The following is an 18467-nucleotide window of genomic DNA, read 5'->3' as shown; positions in this document are numbered from 1 at the left end:
ACTGTGGGATCGGATGTCACCTAGCACAACTGCACTGAACGGTATGCAGCAAGATGTACTGCAACTCTACAATTTCGCATTACGCGACTGAACTACCACCAGCTTAGCATGTGTACATTGCAAAGTGATACAACTGCATGATCGGATAGCACGTGTACATTCCAAAGTGTTACAACTGCATGATTGGATACCGGGAAAGAAATGAACTTCACAATGAACACCAGAAAACTTGGTAAACGGTAGCCTTGTAGAATGTCAGATAATCTGTTCAAGCATTGCAGTACCGGACGTAACAAAATTGAGTTGAACACGATTGCAATAAGTGTAGCAAGAGCCAAATGCCTACTGCAAAGGACCCAAGAGTCAGACACCCAATGCAAATGCCCCATGCATGAAATTCACTAACTTCTAACCGGGGTCATCGCAGCATACGGCGTCACGCAAGTGCCTATGTACATTTTTGCTCAGCCGGAGTGCCAGAGCCAAGGACCTGGTTCAGACAGCCCATCGGCGAGAAACCAATGGCATGAGTGGTTAGAGTCACCTGTTGTATCACGTGTCTTGGTCACGCAACAAGTCACTCAGCTCGGAGGCCGAAAGCTCGAGTATAGAGCAGGAAAGCTGACAGGCCTTCACCCAGGCAGTGGACCGAGTTTTGGCCTCGTCGGACACAGCCAGACCTGTCGCCATTGGACTTCTTCTTTCGGCCGGACTTGTCGCAGACACTTCACTTCTCACGGCTGTTTCTGCTGGAAGTGTATTGCACTTATCTGAAATCCTTGGCTTTGTTGGTGGATTACATGCTGCTGGTGTCGCCCAGGACTCTGCAGAGTGATTTGCAGCTGGTGTCGCCCAGGACTCTGCAGAGTGATTTGCAGCAGTGGTATCTTTCAATGCCAGCTACAGAAAGAGCAGACAATCAAGGAAAGACACAAGTAAGAGTTAGTTCGAAGGAAGATGTGACTTTGGCAGAAATACGTGAAGAAGGTGACTGCTCTAAACGTTGGAGCTCGCGCTTTCTTCCGACTGTAAGCACAAGGTCCAGTAGCCAATCCACCCACCCATTAATTTCAATCGGTAGCATCAGTAGTGCTACCCGCATGTCATACAGGGTAGCAGCAACACAACCAGAAAGAATAGGGTACTACAGGACACCTATAGATCTACTATTCAATTGCTAGCTCAGCTCTTAGGTAGAGGGAAGAGATTTATTGTACATTCACAAAGACAATTTTGCATCTAAACAATGGCAACTGAGACTGGCTCTACAGCAGGGTCTGTATGCTTGAAAGCAGATGTATGATTTCACAAGCAGGTTTTCAGTGTAGAATTTTGCACAGACGCACAGAAGAGAGAGAGAGGGGGGGGGGGGAGGGGGGAGGGAGGGAGAGAGAGAGAGTGTGTGTGTGTCTGTGTGTGTGTGAGAGAGAGTGAGAGAAAGCAGAGTGGGAGGCATACATAGAGAGGGTCAATGAACGAACAATACATGTACCTGCGAAAGCTAGCAAAAGAGCGAACACAATGTGAACAGTGCACCTCAAATCCGACGTGCCCTTACGCTCACCTCAACAAGTTTCTTATACTGCTCTAGCTGTTCATGCGAGGACTTCACACTCTGTTCCATTGTACTTAGTGACTTCTGATATGCATCCTTGGCTTCTTGGGATTGTGCACTCAGAGAGACCTTCACCAACACAGGAATAAGAAAAAGTAATTTAACGTTTTACATGGACATTCGTCAGTGGAGCACTTTTGACTTTGGGAATCTCTCCCATACTCAAATCTACACTGTACATGTACAGGCGTGCCGGACCAAAGAAATCCGACCCGCAAGTCAAAAGTAGCGCCGCGTCTCCATTTCAATTAATATTTCATCATGCATGTTCCCAAAACTGATCCGAGGGCCGCAGGGGCCGCATGAGCCTTGGCGCTGGACTAAGCGGCATCGCACTAGCCATGGACAAGTGGAGTATAGAGAGAAGCATGGTGTGTGTATGTCACAAGTTGTCGTATCACGCCCCTTCAGTTCTGTTCCATGTACTCAATCATTGGGTGCCGTAAACACCTCTGAACGGGCGTAGCTCAACTCATGTCTTACCCGGGCAGCTTCACTGTCTCTAGCCAGTTTCTGGGTTTCACGGCTCCTCTGCTTGAGACGCTGCTGTTCAGATTGCTGTGTTGCAACGCCAATAGGCCAAACACCAACGCACATGCATGCATGTACACATTCACATACACACGCACATGTATGCACAAACACACACACATGTATGCACAAACACACACTACTACTACTATTGACAGCTGCCAGAAATGGCCACGCCGCTCCCCGAAGGGAGGTACTGTGAGAGAGGTTAGGGGAGAGGTAGGCAGTGCTTCAAATGACGCTCCAGGTAATGACACCTCCGAAACTGGCGTTGATTGCACACACACACACACACACACACACACACACACACACACACACACACACACACACACACACACACACATGCACACACGCGCACACGCGCACACACACACACACACACACACACACACACACACACACACACATGCACACACACGCGCACACACACACACACACACACACACAACCTGCATTTCAATCAAATACTCCACCAATCAGCCTGCATCACGTCCAAGTAACTTTTTTTATGTCGAAAACCAAAACAAGATTGTTCCCCGAGTCAGTCTAGAAAACCCCTCACCGCATCTTTGAGCCTTGTTACAGTGACCTGGAGAGACGACATGCTCTGCTCCTTCTCTTGACATTCGGCTGCAAGCTGCCGCTGCAGAACTGACACCTTCAACAGAGCACAGGCCAGGATTGAGAAACAATCAGAGCAGCAACACTGGTCCGGGACAGACCAGTGAGAACGGCCAGTGCAGTACTCCCGGCCGCACGCCTGTTAAGGCGGCCCTTAATTAGCTAGGGAATGCTATCCAAGATGATCTAATGTGCACTTTCCTACCCTACCCTGGCTAAAATATTCCCGTGCTATGTACGGGAACTGAGATCAGTCCCGTAGGTGAAAATGTCATGCCATCAGTGCAGTAGTTGGATCACTGTACTCGGACATGGCGGCGCGGGGTCTGTTCCACGACTCCATCTCTATCGTGGTAACAATCATGTTGAATATTGATAAAAATGCTCACGACGGTAACGTTACCTTGTTCTTTAGCAGGTACACTTCTTCCTGTTTAGATTTGATGTGCTCCTGAGCAGACCGCTGTGTGGTGAACAATACAGCAAGCAAATGCACTGTACCGTACTGAATGCATTACATGAGTGTGAGCAGGTACATGTACATGCAAGCATGCTCCCCCCCCCCCCCCCAACACACACACACACACACATCTCACACCGAAAGAGGCTAAAGAGGCTAAAGAGGCTAAAGAGGCTGGGTTCTTATTCAAAACTAGGAGCAACCCAAGTACAGGATTGCCCATTGCAACGGACCCCAGGCTAGCACTGATACCCAGGGGACCCCGGGCTAGCACTGATACCCAGGGGACCCCGGGCTAGCACTGATACCCAGGGGACCCCGGGCTAGCACTGATACCCAGGGGACCCCGGGCTAGCACTGATACCCAGGAAACCGATTGAATGGTAATTCTGGAATGCTTTAAAAACAAGATAACTCCATGCAGCTTTAAACAAGGGGCTTTACACATAACTGTATATAGTAGCTTTACACATAACTGTATATAGTAGCTTTACACATAACTGTATATAGTAGCTTTACACATAACTGTATATAGTAGTACACAGTCACACTTACCAGTTCTACAGTCACAGCATTCGCAGTACGGTGCGCCTCAGACTGGCCGCTCCTCAGCGACTTCAGCAGTAACTGTTTCTGGCGCAGGTCTCTCTCCAGGGTCACGTTGCGGCTGCGCACTTGATCCAGCTCGTGCGTCTGGGTCTCCGTCTCCACTCGCAGGCGTCGAATCATCGCCAATTGGCGACTGACATCTTGCGTTAGATTCTTCTCCCAGCGGACAAAAACACAATGAAACGGTCAAAAGATGTAAATGCTAATACAAAGATGACCGTGACCATGAAGCCAACATCAGAATGCCTGATCCTGGGCTGCAACCGCATGACTAAAGCTCACTCAAAAGGACCGGGTAGGCAGGCAGGCTAGCAAGGTAGGTAATCCCATAGTCATTTTTGACTGTATAGCAGGGCAGGAGGTGTTCAGAGACCTCTTGTTTCCATGGACTTGACATAGTGAGAGGACAGAGACACACATTATTCCCAGTTTTTTGTTCCCTCTTTTAGCCGAAGCCACGAGTGTGATCATTTTTCATAGACGGCAAAATCGGAAACTTGTCTTTGAGCAGCTCTTCTTATCTTTTGTGACAAACTTACTCGCTCCTTCTCTGTCTTCAGTTTAAGTTGCAGCAATGCAGCTGTCAAGCGGCTTGGGTCTTGTTCATCGCTGGCCTTCAACACATCCTTCTTGCCACGCTCTGGCCTGGCTGGTGTGGCTGTTGGTACTGCAACCCCAGCACTGTCTGATTGGTCTGCCTCGGCACACTTGTCCTGCAGTAGCTGGAGGGAGAAGGGGAGTTTGCAGCACAGCAAGGACATACTTGATCATCGCGGCGGAAAATAGTTCCCCTTAATTAATGATTGTAGGAAGTGACCTCGAACTATCTCAAAAGTAGTTCCAATGTATTTGTCAATGTCAATACTGATGGAGCAAGTGAGCAAGTGGCATAATGACCTCCAGCAAAAACAATGGGAAATAGTGTGAATTTGTTGCAGTATGAGGAGACGAGCATATTCGAAAAGGACTGTTTATAATACTTCGAAGTACTTAAATCATCTAAACCGTGCTATGCCAGGGATTTTGAGTAGAGCTTCAACAACTTGGACCAGCTCCACAGTCAGACGACATACTGTGATACACCAACGTGCACATGCCAGTTTGCAACACTGTCACCGTGAAAACTGACCTTGGTGGTGGCCTGTGATGTGGCCAACTTGGCTTGGTAGGATAGCAGCTGACGCTGCAGTTCATCAGTCTTCTGTGTCAATACAGCCTTCTCATCGCGCAGTGCACGGCATGTAGAATGTAGTGTTGATATCTGAAAAGGGAAATATCCAGCAGTAAGGTGAATCGTAAGAAAAAACGATGACAGAATTAGAACAGAACCATTCTATCTGATAGGGTGGAATAGAGAAGCCGCAGCGTGGCATTTGAAAGGGAAGAGTGCGGCTGGCCAAGCATTGCCGTGACCAACAGAATGTTTCCCGCCGCTGATCATGCCCACACGCAACATGCAGGTACATGCTGTACACACGAAACGCTTTGTGAACGGGATTTTTAGTGCATACTGTGCCTAGATCTACTAGTACCACGTACCTCACGTTTCAGTGCTGCCATCCTCCATGTTGACCGTACACGGTCATGCGCCGCAGATTGTGATTGGCTTCGACTACGCTTCTGTGGTACATCGCGTCTGGGCCGATTGGGACTAGTTGTCGGTTCAAATCGACTTCCGAATGCTAATACAGATCTGCTATTTGATGAGGGGTGTGGTGGGATTGTCGTCTCAGACAGATGCTCACAGCTCTTTGAATGTCTTAGTGCACTGTGGCTGTGCCCTTGGCAACACACATGTAAATGCCTGCAAGCGTTTCCACAATAGTTGAGTCCTGTGACGCGCGGAGAATACGCACTGCCATAACCGGGATCGGATAAACCGGTGCCTGGACTTATGCAGGGCGGTAGGGACTTGGCCCGCCTTCGCCGCCTAGAGGGGTTAGTTGCTGCAGGCAGGACGCAGTGTTCGTTGCATGCATGGCATGTAGGATGCGTTCTGACTGCTGTGTGGTGTGCATGGTGGTCCGTTGAGCTTCCCATGCTTTGCCCCCTGTGACTGCTTGCTGCTCTGGCCTTTCTGTCAGGCTGTGATGCAGAGGCACTACGCCCAGAATGCTCAGATGAGGACTGGCTCTTGGTGGAAGACTTGGATGGGGACGGTGAACGTTGATGACCTGGACAAAGCGCCGGCACATTCACGGCAAACACTTGATTAGAACCTCAGTTCTAAGCACATCATGCCATGTACCACTACCAGTATATGGTCCACTGAATGTGCTGCTTCATAATTATACATGTACTCGTAGCCCACAGGAAGTTCAGGCGTTGGGCTCATCATTCATTCCCGGTCTGTTGCCAACGTTACAAATTAGTGGTGAATTGAGACGCCTAGTATCAGCTGTAAGCAGACACTTAAAAAAAGGAAGTGCACATTGGACTGACATACTCTCCTGTAGGCGAATAATCCTGTCCTTGATGAACACCTGTCCTTTCAGCTCACTTGCGGTGGCGTGAATAGCAGCACATTCTGATTCCTTCTCCCTGCAATGACGCAACCCAGAGAAGAAGAATTTAGACTTAGCCTCCCATGTACATGTATAGGGTTTGACGACGTAAAAACTTGCAGCATTCGGTTGGGCAGTCGAATACTGTAGCAGACAGCCACCATCGCATCCATTATTCCTTGATTTTTTATAGCATGTGGTGGGCAGGTTGAGCAAGCGGTCCCTCATGTTACGTGCAGAATGCCGTATCATAGGTTCTTTAAAAACCAGAACCATCCGACTAGGCAGCCACGGAGGACTGCACATTCTGAAACGTTCATCCATGCAGTGACTTCCATTGTATTTTCCCTGTGGAGAGAGCTCGCATTGACGCACAGGCCCTAAGTCCAAAGACGAAGTGCACTCAATTGAAAATATCTCATGGACGCTGTATTCCAGCCCTCTCAGACCAATCATTGTATCCAGAGCCCAGAAGACTACAGTTCTGAAACTTTGACTTGATCATGAAGAACTACGGTGCAAGCTAGTTCGACAAAACATAGCACGATCACGATTACGACATAGTGCGTAGATAGACAGTCAGAACAGCTACCGGGCATAAAAGAGGTTGAATTACTAGTAACACACGGAGTCTCACCTCAGTTCTCTGTGCAGAGTGTCTATCCGTTTTGCTTGCTCCTCGACCTACAGTGTAATACACAGAAATCTCCTAGTATCAAGGCTCAATTGCTATACTGCTAACTCCACTGGTAAATGCAACCTTGTCCTGAATGGAACATTATCTGCAGTCATGTTTCTATTTGTGCTTCACAGAGTTCAATACTAATATTGTATATACGGTAAGGGGCCGTCCGTAAATATCGATGTTTTTTTAGAGACGATATTGGTGCTTCTCTCCCTTGACCCCCCCCCCCCCCCTCCCCCCAGAAGACACACATGTACATCTAGATCATGGAATCAATATTTTTGGATGCTCATTTTTTTCCTTTTTTTTATCAATAATATGAACCCAAGATGGCAAGTTTGCAGTATTTATATGGTCTAATTGAGAAGGAGAGCATTATGACTTTTTTGGTCGCCCTCGAGAACACTTGTGGCCAGCAGCCTTCTTGTGCTGCATTAGCCCATAGTAGGTGGTGAAGGCTAAGCCACAAGTAGAAGCACCATCCAAATACGAGCACACATGCTCCTTCTGCTGTCTGGATGTAGTGCCTTCACTGCTATGACTCAGGCGGTTGTGGCGAAGCTTATCAGCCGCTGACAAGAAGACATACTTGCAGTGCTCGCATCGCTCCGTTGTACCATTCTCAGCGTCTGTGCCAGCTTGGCGATGGATAAACTGGGCCATGGGTGTACAGCTTCCAATTTTTGATTTTGTTCTTGTGTCGCGAGTTTTAGCTCCGCGAACGGAAGCTGGTTTCACATTTCTTGTATAGCCACTTAGACGTCCGCGTGCAGGGATCGGCGAAACTTCAGATATTTACATCGATATTTTTCTGATGCTCGAAAAGACGCACATGGCTCAAACCCCCTCCCCCCCCCCCCCCCAGACGCACCAATATCGTCTCTAAAAAAACATCGATATTTACGGACGGCCCCTAATAGGGGAATTGTTGATAGTAGAAGCCGGAAACTGTGACAGTCCTCACCTGCTGTAGCAACCCTGGCAAGCGTTCCATTGCTACTTGGTAGTCTGCTGCCTTGGTTCCACTCAGAGCTGTGCAGGTAGCAATGTCTACCTTTCCCGTACTCTCAGTCTGTTTACTTGCTTCCCGTTGCCGCTGTGGGACGACTTCACCTACCCTCTCAGCAGGTGATTTTGTCGACAGAGCTCTGTTAACTTGAGTTCCGGACACTGTGCTCCGTCCTGTTTCAATAGCTTGTCCTGAATGCATTACAGATGCGAACACGCAAACATACATACACAGACGCGCGCACACACACACACACACACACACACACACACACACACGCACGCACGCACACACACACACACGCACACACACAAGCGATTCATGTTGGTGAACGTAGTGGGACAAGGAGAGATACATCATCGCTGCAATATCATGTGCACAATATTGGCATCATAACATGGTGTATTCATGAACCGTAACACAACCATCCTGGTACGCTAATCAAACAAACACAGACAACAGAGCAGCGTATCTTGATACAACGGATGACCTACCAGTGGGACAGTGTTTGTTAGCCAGGTCTTCATTCTGAACAACAAGCTGGGCATTCTTCACCAGTAGCTGATCCCGCTCCTCCTCAGCCAACACCCTGCAAGCAGAAATGCACACATGTTCAGCATCGCCTGGGCATTGCATTAACGAGAGAGCTTGGAAGCTCAGGGCCCTACGCTATGCTTTTTTTGCCTTGATGACCTAGACAAAAAAAAGCATAGGGATGTTATAAATTCTTTAAAAAATCCTTTTTTTTAAGACATAACCTGGGATTCGAACCCGCACTATCGCGCGCCCTGCATGCATCCCCCGATACACTTCGCATACATACCAATTCTTCCAAGTTGTTTCACATTGTGATCTTGCATTTGAAAGCCCTATTTGAATATGCATTGTGGCCAGCCGTCTTTGATGGCACGGTACGGTAGGGGATAGGTACGGGACAGGTACGATCGAGGGTAATACGACACCGTCTCCTGTACCGTACCGTACCATCAAACACAGCTGTCACATACAGCTTCCCGGAATATTCAAATAGGGCTTTCAAACGCAAGATAATAACGTGAAGCAACTTGGAAGAATGGGTATGAATGCGAAGTGTATGGGGGAATGCATGTAGGGCGATAGTGCGGGTTCGAATCCCAGGATATGCCTGAAAAATAGGAGAATTGAAAAATTTATAACATCCTATGCTTTTTTGCCGTCAGATACGGATAGCGCCAGGCGTGACACAAACACACAAACACACAAACACACAAACACCAAATTAAAGCTGTGTGGACCCTGGCTAGCGCCAGACGTTACTGAAGTAACGTCTTCTGCATAGCTACGGGAATGATATCGTTATACTAGTAGCGAATAGAGGGCATGGCGAATCGTATCGTTCGAGTTATGAGAAGGATTAGCAAACAGAATTCGCACATGCATAACGTTGACACGTCACACATGTACACGATTGTGTACAGACAGTACAGCAAAGTAAATGTATGACTGTCCTGACACGAATCCATGATTCATGTTTTGAATACTTTTCCTAACGAAAAATGCGAAAGTCCGCAATCCAGTTCGCGAACCGAAAAATGTTCGCGAACTCGAACGCGAAATTCTTGATGCTAAACCTCCGTACTAAGAGGATTGAAGAACAGGAAATCCATCGATTGCAGTCAGAAAGAGTACGGGACAAAGTCAAACAGAGCGGGACAGGACTGCAGACTAGTGGTGTGCACGGGTAGTCGGGTACCCGTGCTACCCGTGAGGACCTCGGGTAGTCGGGTACCGAATAGTACCCGAAAACCCGACGTCGCGCGCAGATGACATCATGTACAGTGCACGTGTACAAATAATTCACGCATGTCTACCCAGTGCGCAAGGGAATTCCGAAGGGGCCGGTGTGCATTGTGGTCTTACCATGGAAACATTACCCGATCGGGTACCCGTGCTACCCGTGGAAAACTACCCGGACCCGATACCCGAAGAAAATGCTACCCGACTCAGCCCTACTGCAGACATATTTTGGATGAATCTAATCTGACACCCCCAGCCCAGACACACTGGACAATCTGGCCCGGTCAAGGCAGCTCTACTATACATGTACATGTATACGAACGCCCTCCCCTCTGCTATAGGAAACAGACCTACTTTAGCAAACAGACCTGCTATAGCAAGCAGACCTACTATAGCAAACAGACCTGCTATAGCAGCAAACCGACCCGCTACAGCAAACATACCTGCTATAACAAGCAGATCTACTATAGCAAACAGGCTTGCTATAGCAGACCTGCTACAGCAAACAGACCCGCTGTAGCAAACAGACCCGCTGTAGCAAACAGACCCGCTATGGCAAACAGACCTGCTATAGCAAACAGACCCGCTATAGCAAACATACCTGCTATAGCAAACAGACCCTCTATAGCAAACAGACCCGCTGTAGCAAACAAACCGCTGCAGCAAACCGACCCGCTATAGCAAACAGACCCGCTATCGCAAACAGACCCGCTATAGCAAACAGACCCGCTATGGCAAACAGACCCGATATAGCAAACAGACCCGCTATAGCAAACATACCTGCTATAGCAAACAGATCCGCTATAGGAAACATACGTGCTATAGGAAACAGACCTGCTATAGCAAACAGACCCGCTATAGCAAACATACCTGCTATAGCAAACAGACCCTCTATAGCAAACAGACCCGCTGTAGCAAAGAAACCGCTGCAGCAAACAGACCCGCTATAGCAAACAGACCCGCTATAGCAAACAGGCCCGCTATAGCAAACAGACCCGCTATAGCAAACAGACCCGCTATAGCAAACAGACCCGCTATAGCAAACAGACCCGCTATGGCAAACAGACCCGCTATAGCAAACAGACCCGCTATAGCAAACAGACCCGCTATGGCAAACAGATCCGATATGGCAAACAGATCCGATATAGCAAACAGACCCGCTATAGCAAACATACCTGATATAGCAAACAGACCCGCTATAGGAAACAGACATGCTATAGGAAACAGACCTGCTATAGCAAAAATGCTATAGCAAACAGGCCCGCTATAGGGAGTAGCCCTGTGACTGGGCCCATCAGTATTTATTCCCGTAGCTATGCAAAATACGTTAGTAGTGTCTGGCGCTAGCCAAGGTCCACACCACTTTACATTTTCTATGCTGCATGGCTGGTAACTCACAGTTTCCGTTGCATGTCCGCACACGATCTCCTGGCCATTGTCAACTCATTCCACGGTGCACCGCGATGCGAGTCTTCCTGTTGCAGGCTCCTTGGGTCAGATGAAGTATTTTCCGCCTGCCTCGCGGTCAGTGCTCTTACAATAGGATCAGAATTCAGAGCGGTTTCCTTTGCACGACCATCACTGATTTCGTATGTCTTTAGCTGCTCTTCCAGTAAGCGGTTGTCTTCCATAAGATGCTCAAGACGCTTGAGTCGACGATCATGGACAAGTCGCATCGTAGCAAGTTCTTCTTGCTGGCAGTGGAAAACATGGGGATACAGGTTGGTAATAGAGATTAATGACAGAGACGAGTGCACGAGTGGGCAGATATAGACAGTACATGACATACTAACATCGTAATGGATGCTTGCCTTGATTGGATAATTCATAGGAGGTAAGAATTGATTTTGCCTGAGGATCACATAGCGTTAAATCTGTCGGAGTTGCAAGCCAAACCTGGCTCTACATTCTTTGTAAGGAAGCTCAGTCCATTGTGGTATTGAGCACTGTTTGGACAGAGGAGTAATTCTAGTCCAGTACCGTATGTGTGTAGTTCACGGGAGAGATAGATACAGGTACGCAAACAGAAATAATCTTTCCCATTTCACAGACAACCACAGTTTTCAGTTCAGTAGTGCGTGAAAGCAAATTGCATTTGAGTCAAGCAGCTGTTCAAAGTTAGTACATGTCAATAGCTGCAATTATTGATTCCCCGGTATGATGTCACTCTATTGGCAGGCTTACCAGCTGATGATAATTGGATCCATTCTTCCCCACATTATCAGAGCCCTCTGTTTTCTCATCGGCGGTGTCGACAGTGGCATCAGTCTGTATTCCTGTGTCCTGTTTGCTGACTAAGGTGGAGGCAGGGCGAGCACCATTGACTGTCTGCTGCAACAACTCCAACACAGCTAGGTTTTCATCGTGTTCAGCACGTGACCGGGGCTCTAGAGGAGAATCTCTACCCGCCTTGGCCTTGGGTTCCTGTTGCAGATGATGAGCCATTGGGTTGCCGCGGGATACCTCAGCAGTTAGTACAGTGACCTGAGCATCCGTAATTGCGCTCTGTTGCTGCTGCTGTGGTTGCTGCTGTTGCTGCTGCTGCTGTGGTTGTTGCTGCTGCTGTGGTTGTTGCTGTTGCTGCTGCTGTGGTTGCTGCTGCTGCTGCTGCTGTGGTTGTTGCTGTTGCTGTTGCTGCTGCTGCTGTTGTTGCTGTGGTTGTTGCTGCTGTTGCTGCTGTGGTTGTTGCTGCTGTTGCTGCTGCTGTCGTTGCTGCTGTTGCTGCTGCTGTCGTTGCTGCTGTTGCTGCTGCTGTCGTTGCTGCTGTTGCTGCTGCTGTCGTTGCTGCTGTTGCTGCTGCTGTGGTTGTTGCTGTTGCTGCTGTGGTTGCTGCTGTTGCTGCTGATGTTGCTGCTGTTGTTGTTGCTGTTGCTGATGTTGCTGCTGTTGTTGTTGCTGTTGCTGCTGTTGTTGTTGCTGTTGCTGCTGCTGATGTTGCTGCTGCTGCTGATGTTGCTGCTGTTGCTGCTGCTGTTGTTGCTGCTGCTGCTGTTGCTGCTGTTGTTGCTGCTGCTGCTGTTGTTGCTGCTGCTGCTGCTGTTGTTGAATCTTCGCTAGCTGGTCTTGCATCTTCACCAGCTGGTCACGAAGTCGCCGACGTCGCTTCTGATCGTGTAGACTGCGCTGCTGCTGCTCTTCTAGAGCCTGTGGAAATGAACACATTCGAGAGTCGGCGATGGATTGGTTGAGACATGGGTGCCTTTCCAACAGTGTACATACGGCGGGGGGAACGTGAGTTCAACGAGCATATACATACAGTATGAGGACACTGTAGTACAATTAAAACGCGTTAGGTCAAAGCTTGGTGACATTTTATTCTTCTTTGTTTGCAGATTAGGCAAGTTGTGGTCATGTGTGGTTCTGTATAGAGACTAAATGTTCAAATTAATTGGGTAGAACTATCAGCAAGTACATGCATTGTTGCTAGTCGCTTGGCTCTGGCTCCATACTTTGCCCATCTGCTACCATAGAGCAAGGATAATTATATTGCCATGATCATCATACTCTATGAGTATGACACTTGTGTGTGGACTATCTCAGAACATACCTGGAGACCGTGTATAGAGGAGATGGGCTAGGAGTAGTCAGCTGTGACACGGTAGGCAGATTGTGGGATATTACTATGCTCTCCAATACGGCTTACCTGCTTCAACCGCTCCCTCTCCTTGCCGTGTGAGCTGGCCGACGCACGGAGCACGCTCTTCAACTCCCGGCTTTCGGAATCCAACTTGGCAAGCTTCTCGCGCAGATCGTCCCGTTCCTGGGAGACACTTTGCAAGCTTGCCCTGTGTGGTCAGTGTGAGTCGGAAAATGCAATCCAAATTTCCCCATCAGCAACATGTATAAAAACACATGACGCTCAACCTCCAGACAGCTAGCAATTTTGACTTTGTTAAGTCATCAATGGGACTCAGAGCGATTGGCCATTGAACCGATCGAAATGAAGCATAGTGAACAACCGAAAGCATGTTTAACCCGACTCGGCATCAAAGTCATGCACTGTGCACTAATTGCAAGAAACACAGCGCGCTTTGCACCGGATACATAGCTTTATAGGATGCGCCAGTGGCAATGGGTACGTGTGTCTTTCCTGATAGAACATGCTATCAAAGGAGTACTGTTGCAAATGCAATTCAAGTTCTAACCTCATGACAGTGGAGTCCGCTTCGAAAGCCTCCAGTTTGGCTACAGCTTCGCTCAAAACACGCTCAGAGTGGCTCTCCAATGCTTTGTGCGATTCCTTTTGCATCTTGATCTCTGTCTGCATCTTCTGCATGCTGAGCTGGTGTTGCACAATCTCATCAGCCTGGCGCATTCCCGACTTTGAATGTTCATTGAGCTAAGAAAGAATTGGAAACACGACAGCAATAAAGTACTGTAGCTGCACTGGACTGGCAGCGGGACACGGTTGAACCTTTGGAGAAATGAGGTGCCATTATATTGCAACATTGACATGCCCCTTTAAAATTGGATATCATTCAAAGCACCTGTGACTAATGTGCCTCCATAGAGCCATGGGCACTTCTTTCTTTTTTTGTTGTTATAAGTCCAGCTACTTCAGAAGAACACAATATCTTGTACAATTGCTAGATTCAACATCACGGTTGGTGCTGTGGGCTGTCGTTCGGACTGCACCAGTGTGATCCCACCAGCCACTAATGGACAAGTTAGGGGGAACGAAATCCAACGGTCATCGGTCATGACATACTCTGAGGTGTGCTTACCTGCATAGCCAGGAGTTCAGAGTGCGCCGTTGCATGTGCCAACTGTGATGTCAACATCTACCGGTATATGTATACAACATAGGACAATCAAAGTACGAAGTATCTTCCAAGAGTCTGCGGGTGATATCTACACAAGTAAGTTGTATTATATTGTCGACATTGGTACAGTCAGACCTCGCTTATCCGGTCCTCGTTTATCCGGATCCCTCGCCATCCGGAAGAAAATAGTTGGTTACAAATGTACAGCATATGCCATGCTTACATACAGTATGTGTGTTCGATTATCCGGTTCCCTCGCCTATCCGGATATTTTTGTGGAAAACGGATGTGTGCGGTTATGCGAGGTCTGACTGTATTTCGGAAAGGAACGTAAAAATGACGTTTCCCGTTTCCACCTCTCTAAAACTTACTTTTTTTACTTGAAGTATGAAAAATTATAGCACCACCAAACTCTGCATTTTAGCTGATCTCCATCCAGATTGAGAAATACGTAACCCGGCACAACACCCGTGCTTCATAGTGGTCTGTGTCATTTGACAACTGATACACTGTATGGATGTGAGGGGTGCTGATCCAGTGCACACGACGTATCACCATCAGAACACGTTTCGTATGCATGGGATGCTGCTACACTACAGGTTTGCAAACACATGTACACACTACACAGTAAAACTAACTTGAGTAGTTACTATGATGCATACCTTGATGTGCTCTTTGGCATCGGCAAGCTGTGGTTTCAACTTTTCGGCACTGATGTCAGAGGAATTGGCTGATTGGGTGCTCCTGCTGGTCAGTTGTCCATGGGCCATTGTCAGCTTTCGTTTCAGATCGGCCTCTCTGGGTAAGAAGAACACACGCGGTGTACCGGCGGGTACCAAGTCAGATACATGTCGATACACACGCCGTGACATGGTGCGTTGCATGGTTCTGACTAGCAATGGCTTTACTTAGACTCGCTCCGGCTATATTGACATGCCAGATACATGTACTCAATGTAGTCCAGATTCTCTGGTCCAATGTCATCTCTTCAACCAGCAAACTCAACGCCTACTGTAAGTCAACAAATATTCGGCGCATACAGTCAACTTCGCTAATAACGACTGCGGATATAACGACAATTCGCGAATAACGACAGAATTTCCATGCCCAGAGCAAAGTCCCATCCCACTGTAATACATATAATGAGACTTCGGGTATAACGACACTTCGCGGATAAGGACACCTTCTTGATGCCCCGCCGAGTGTCGTTATAAGCGAAGTTGACTGTATATATTTTCGGCCGGGTCATATTTGGCCGAAAATTTGCTGCGGCCGAAATTTTGTTTGCAAGGTTCAGTGTGACAGCGTATACAGGCAGCAGCAGTAGAGGCCAACAATTTATTGCGGCCGAAATGTGCTTTAGCCCCGGGAGGCCCGGAAATTGGAACGGGCTGAACATTTGTAGACTTACAGTACCCGCGAGAGAGCATCCCATTGCCGGGGATGCTCTCATCAACTGGTCGTGCAAGAATCATTAATCAATCCTTTGGGGGAGTCAATCAGGTCTGGATTGATGGCAGCCTGGCATGAATTGATCAATGCATTACGGACACAGCGAGCATGCGAAACATATGCTGGCTGCCACAGGAGATGACACGTTCACAGCGGCAGGCCTGGTATACTGGCAGGCTGGAAAAGGTGTAAGAAGGAGTGTTATGTGCCGGTCCATTTCTTTTTAGAACAGACCGTGTGTATGTCTCACTCAGTCCTTTGATGGATAAGTGGGCAGCTAGTGAGCAGCACAGTTGCCTCACCTAGCATGTGCTGCCTCCACCTCTTGGTTGAGAACAGCAAGTGACTGCAATCACAGCATGGTGAAGGACACAGACGACTGTAGTGATCATAGGATGTAGGTCATACCTCGAAGTACATGTAGTACCAGTAGCAGTGACGTGCATCCGTGTTCAAGACTACGTACTGCAATCCCGGCATAGTTCAGGTAGCAGGCAGACACTAGCAGTGGGATGGTCTTATGCCGGCCTTAATCAAGAAATAGAGGGCTAGGCTTAGGGGGGCTGTTTGGAACTGCGACTGCTATTCTACCTCTGTAGCTGCAGTACACACCAGCGGCAGTCTCCACTGTGCGGCTCATCCTACGTCACAGCATGTGATATCCTTGCTGAGAAACGTTCTCACTTCTACCGACGGCTGTAGTCCATAATCATTCGACTGGAACTCCTGGCATGGCACAGGGGGGGGGGGGGGGGGGGGGGGGGGGTACAGCGGATGCAACAAACAGTGATGTCGGCACTTGTATCCCTGGCTTCATGTGGCCCGGGACGACTCCCCCCTCCCCCCCCCCCCCCTCCATGCATACAACACTGAGAATCAGTTTTTCCTTTGCCCATTGCCTATCAGTACCGACCTGGACCATGTCAGCACTTTCTTCTCGGTGGCGGCCGACTTCTTCCATCATCTTTTGGAGTCGTTGGTTGGCCTTTTCTTTCTCTCTAGAATGGCAGAATGGGGTATAGCAATCACAAATGAGTCTCAGGGTACGACTCTGAGCAAGCACTGTGGAACATCATGCTCAAGTGCACATTGAACGATGAACTAATCAGTGATGATTCAATGTTTGCTGGATCCTACTACTGAAGTATGCTGCGGTGACTCGCAAATCAGCTGCAGATGTAACATGTTGCTCACCAACTACCAATGATGGAAACAGAACGTTTGAAAGAACTTTAATTCAATTCAAGTATTTTAAGTTTAACACTCCACCACTTCACCGCTTGGCCCAAATGGCCAAGTTTGCTGCAGCTCAGCGAAGTGTTCAAATTTAAGAATTTTTTAAATCTGTTTAACTGTTTTCGAATGGCTCATATATATATGGCAGCATCTTTCAGCATTTGAAGCTGCATTTCACACAAGCAGTGCATACCGAGTGACAATCAGTCCAGCCAGTTTTGTCTTATCCGGTGCTGAGGATTGCAGCTCCCTCCACAGCGTCCACACAAATTCTTTATCTGCCTAAACAAGATAGGCAGAAGAGAGTCAGCATGCCTCAGTGATGATCGGGTTAGTCAAACCTGCAGGGTTATTCGTAAAGGTTGTAAACGTGTCCATTTGCGGTGCTTCCCCGGAGTGCATTGGGATGCTTCAGGGCGCGTAAGTATTAGTATTAGTTGGAGCCTTCAAGTTGAACTTCAGATCCAGGGTGATGGCACATGTTTGATGGTGACAGTTCTGATTTAGGACACAACTTGTGACGTGCAAGTTCCAAACATGCATCTATTGTTGGCTAACCATGCATTCTGCCAGTTGAACTTTCAGCTCTGCTTTGCTAAGTGTGTCTGGGTTGATACGCTGCAGCCCCTGGCCCAGGCTCTGGCTAGCGGAAAGCAGCTCATCCATCCTCTCATCGTTGCTTGTTGCTATACTCGCTCCCTCGTCGTCCATGGTGGTTACTACTAGTCGTACTCTGTCCTGATAGCAGCACTCTCCTGTCCTGATCTCAAGCTCTCCTGCCAACGTCGCCACCGCTGGCGATCACTTTCCTCTCGACATGTCCGAAAATTCATACAAGCGTGTTCGCATCACCGCCAACGATCGCTACAGCCAATACAGGCCAACGATCGCAAACATGTTCCCTGAAAATTTAATTGTGAACATGATAACAATCAATCAACTACAGTAGTTTGTATGATTTCAACATTTTCAAACACTGTCGACTGTCGAGTCTTTGGCGAAAGGCTATGCATGCTATGCGTGCTCAAATCTCCCGCCGATCTGCAAAACAAAAGCATACCGACATAGCGACACCGGCACGCGCACATGATCGATCGATCGATCGTAGATCTACGACTCGTAGATACACACTAACATTAGTCTGTGGCACGCACCCGATCTGAGCTCTCCTGCGAGCAGATCTACGTAGCTACGGAGATCTGC

The 18467-nt window shown here is 48.2% G+C and overlaps 1 protein-coding gene across 2 annotated transcripts; it reads right to left on the bottom strand.

The window, feature by feature from the left end:
• Positions 1 to 35: 35 nt before the first annotated feature.
• Positions 36 to 18332, bottom strand: LOC135809446 (trichohyalin-like). 2 transcript variants are annotated; one of them, XM_065322795.1, is made up of 23 exons: positions 17823 to 18332; positions 17458 to 17546; positions 16942 to 17026; positions 16331 to 16374; positions 15239 to 15374; positions 14538 to 14594; positions 13959 to 14152; positions 13457 to 13598; positions 11998 to 12957; positions 11212 to 11507; positions 8532 to 8626; positions 7993 to 8228; positions 6981 to 7027; positions 6286 to 6380; positions 5379 to 6013; positions 4969 to 5100; positions 4379 to 4561; positions 3786 to 3992; positions 3174 to 3233; positions 2712 to 2807; positions 2099 to 2173; positions 1565 to 1684; positions 36 to 900 (listed from the first exon to the last, which is right to left on the bottom strand). In XM_065322795.1, the coding sequence occupies exons 1-23, from the start codon at positions 17973 to 17975 to the stop codon at positions 553 to 555; spliced, it is 4485 nt and encodes a 1494-aa protein (XP_065178867.1). In that variant the 5' UTR covers positions 17976 to 18332; the 3' UTR covers positions 36 to 552. The 2 variants fall into 2 exon arrangements, with proteins under 2 accessions (XP_065178867.1, XP_065178868.1); XM_065322796.1 differs by lacking the exons at positions 16331 to 16374; positions 17458 to 17546; positions 17823 to 18332 and having other exon boundaries at positions 16942 to 17027.
• Between the last annotated feature and the right edge of the window lie 135 nt (positions 18333 to 18467).

The sequence above is a fragment of the Sycon ciliatum genome, chromosome 2 (genome assembly GCF_964019385.1).
Source record: "Sycon ciliatum chromosome 2, ocSycCili1.1, whole genome shotgun sequence".
Classification (NCBI taxonomy): Eukaryota; Metazoa; Porifera; class Calcarea; order Leucosolenida; family Sycettidae; genus Sycon; species Sycon ciliatum.
The sequence above is the reverse complement of the archived record's forward strand: the minus strand, read 5'-3'. Positions and strand labels throughout refer to the sequence as shown.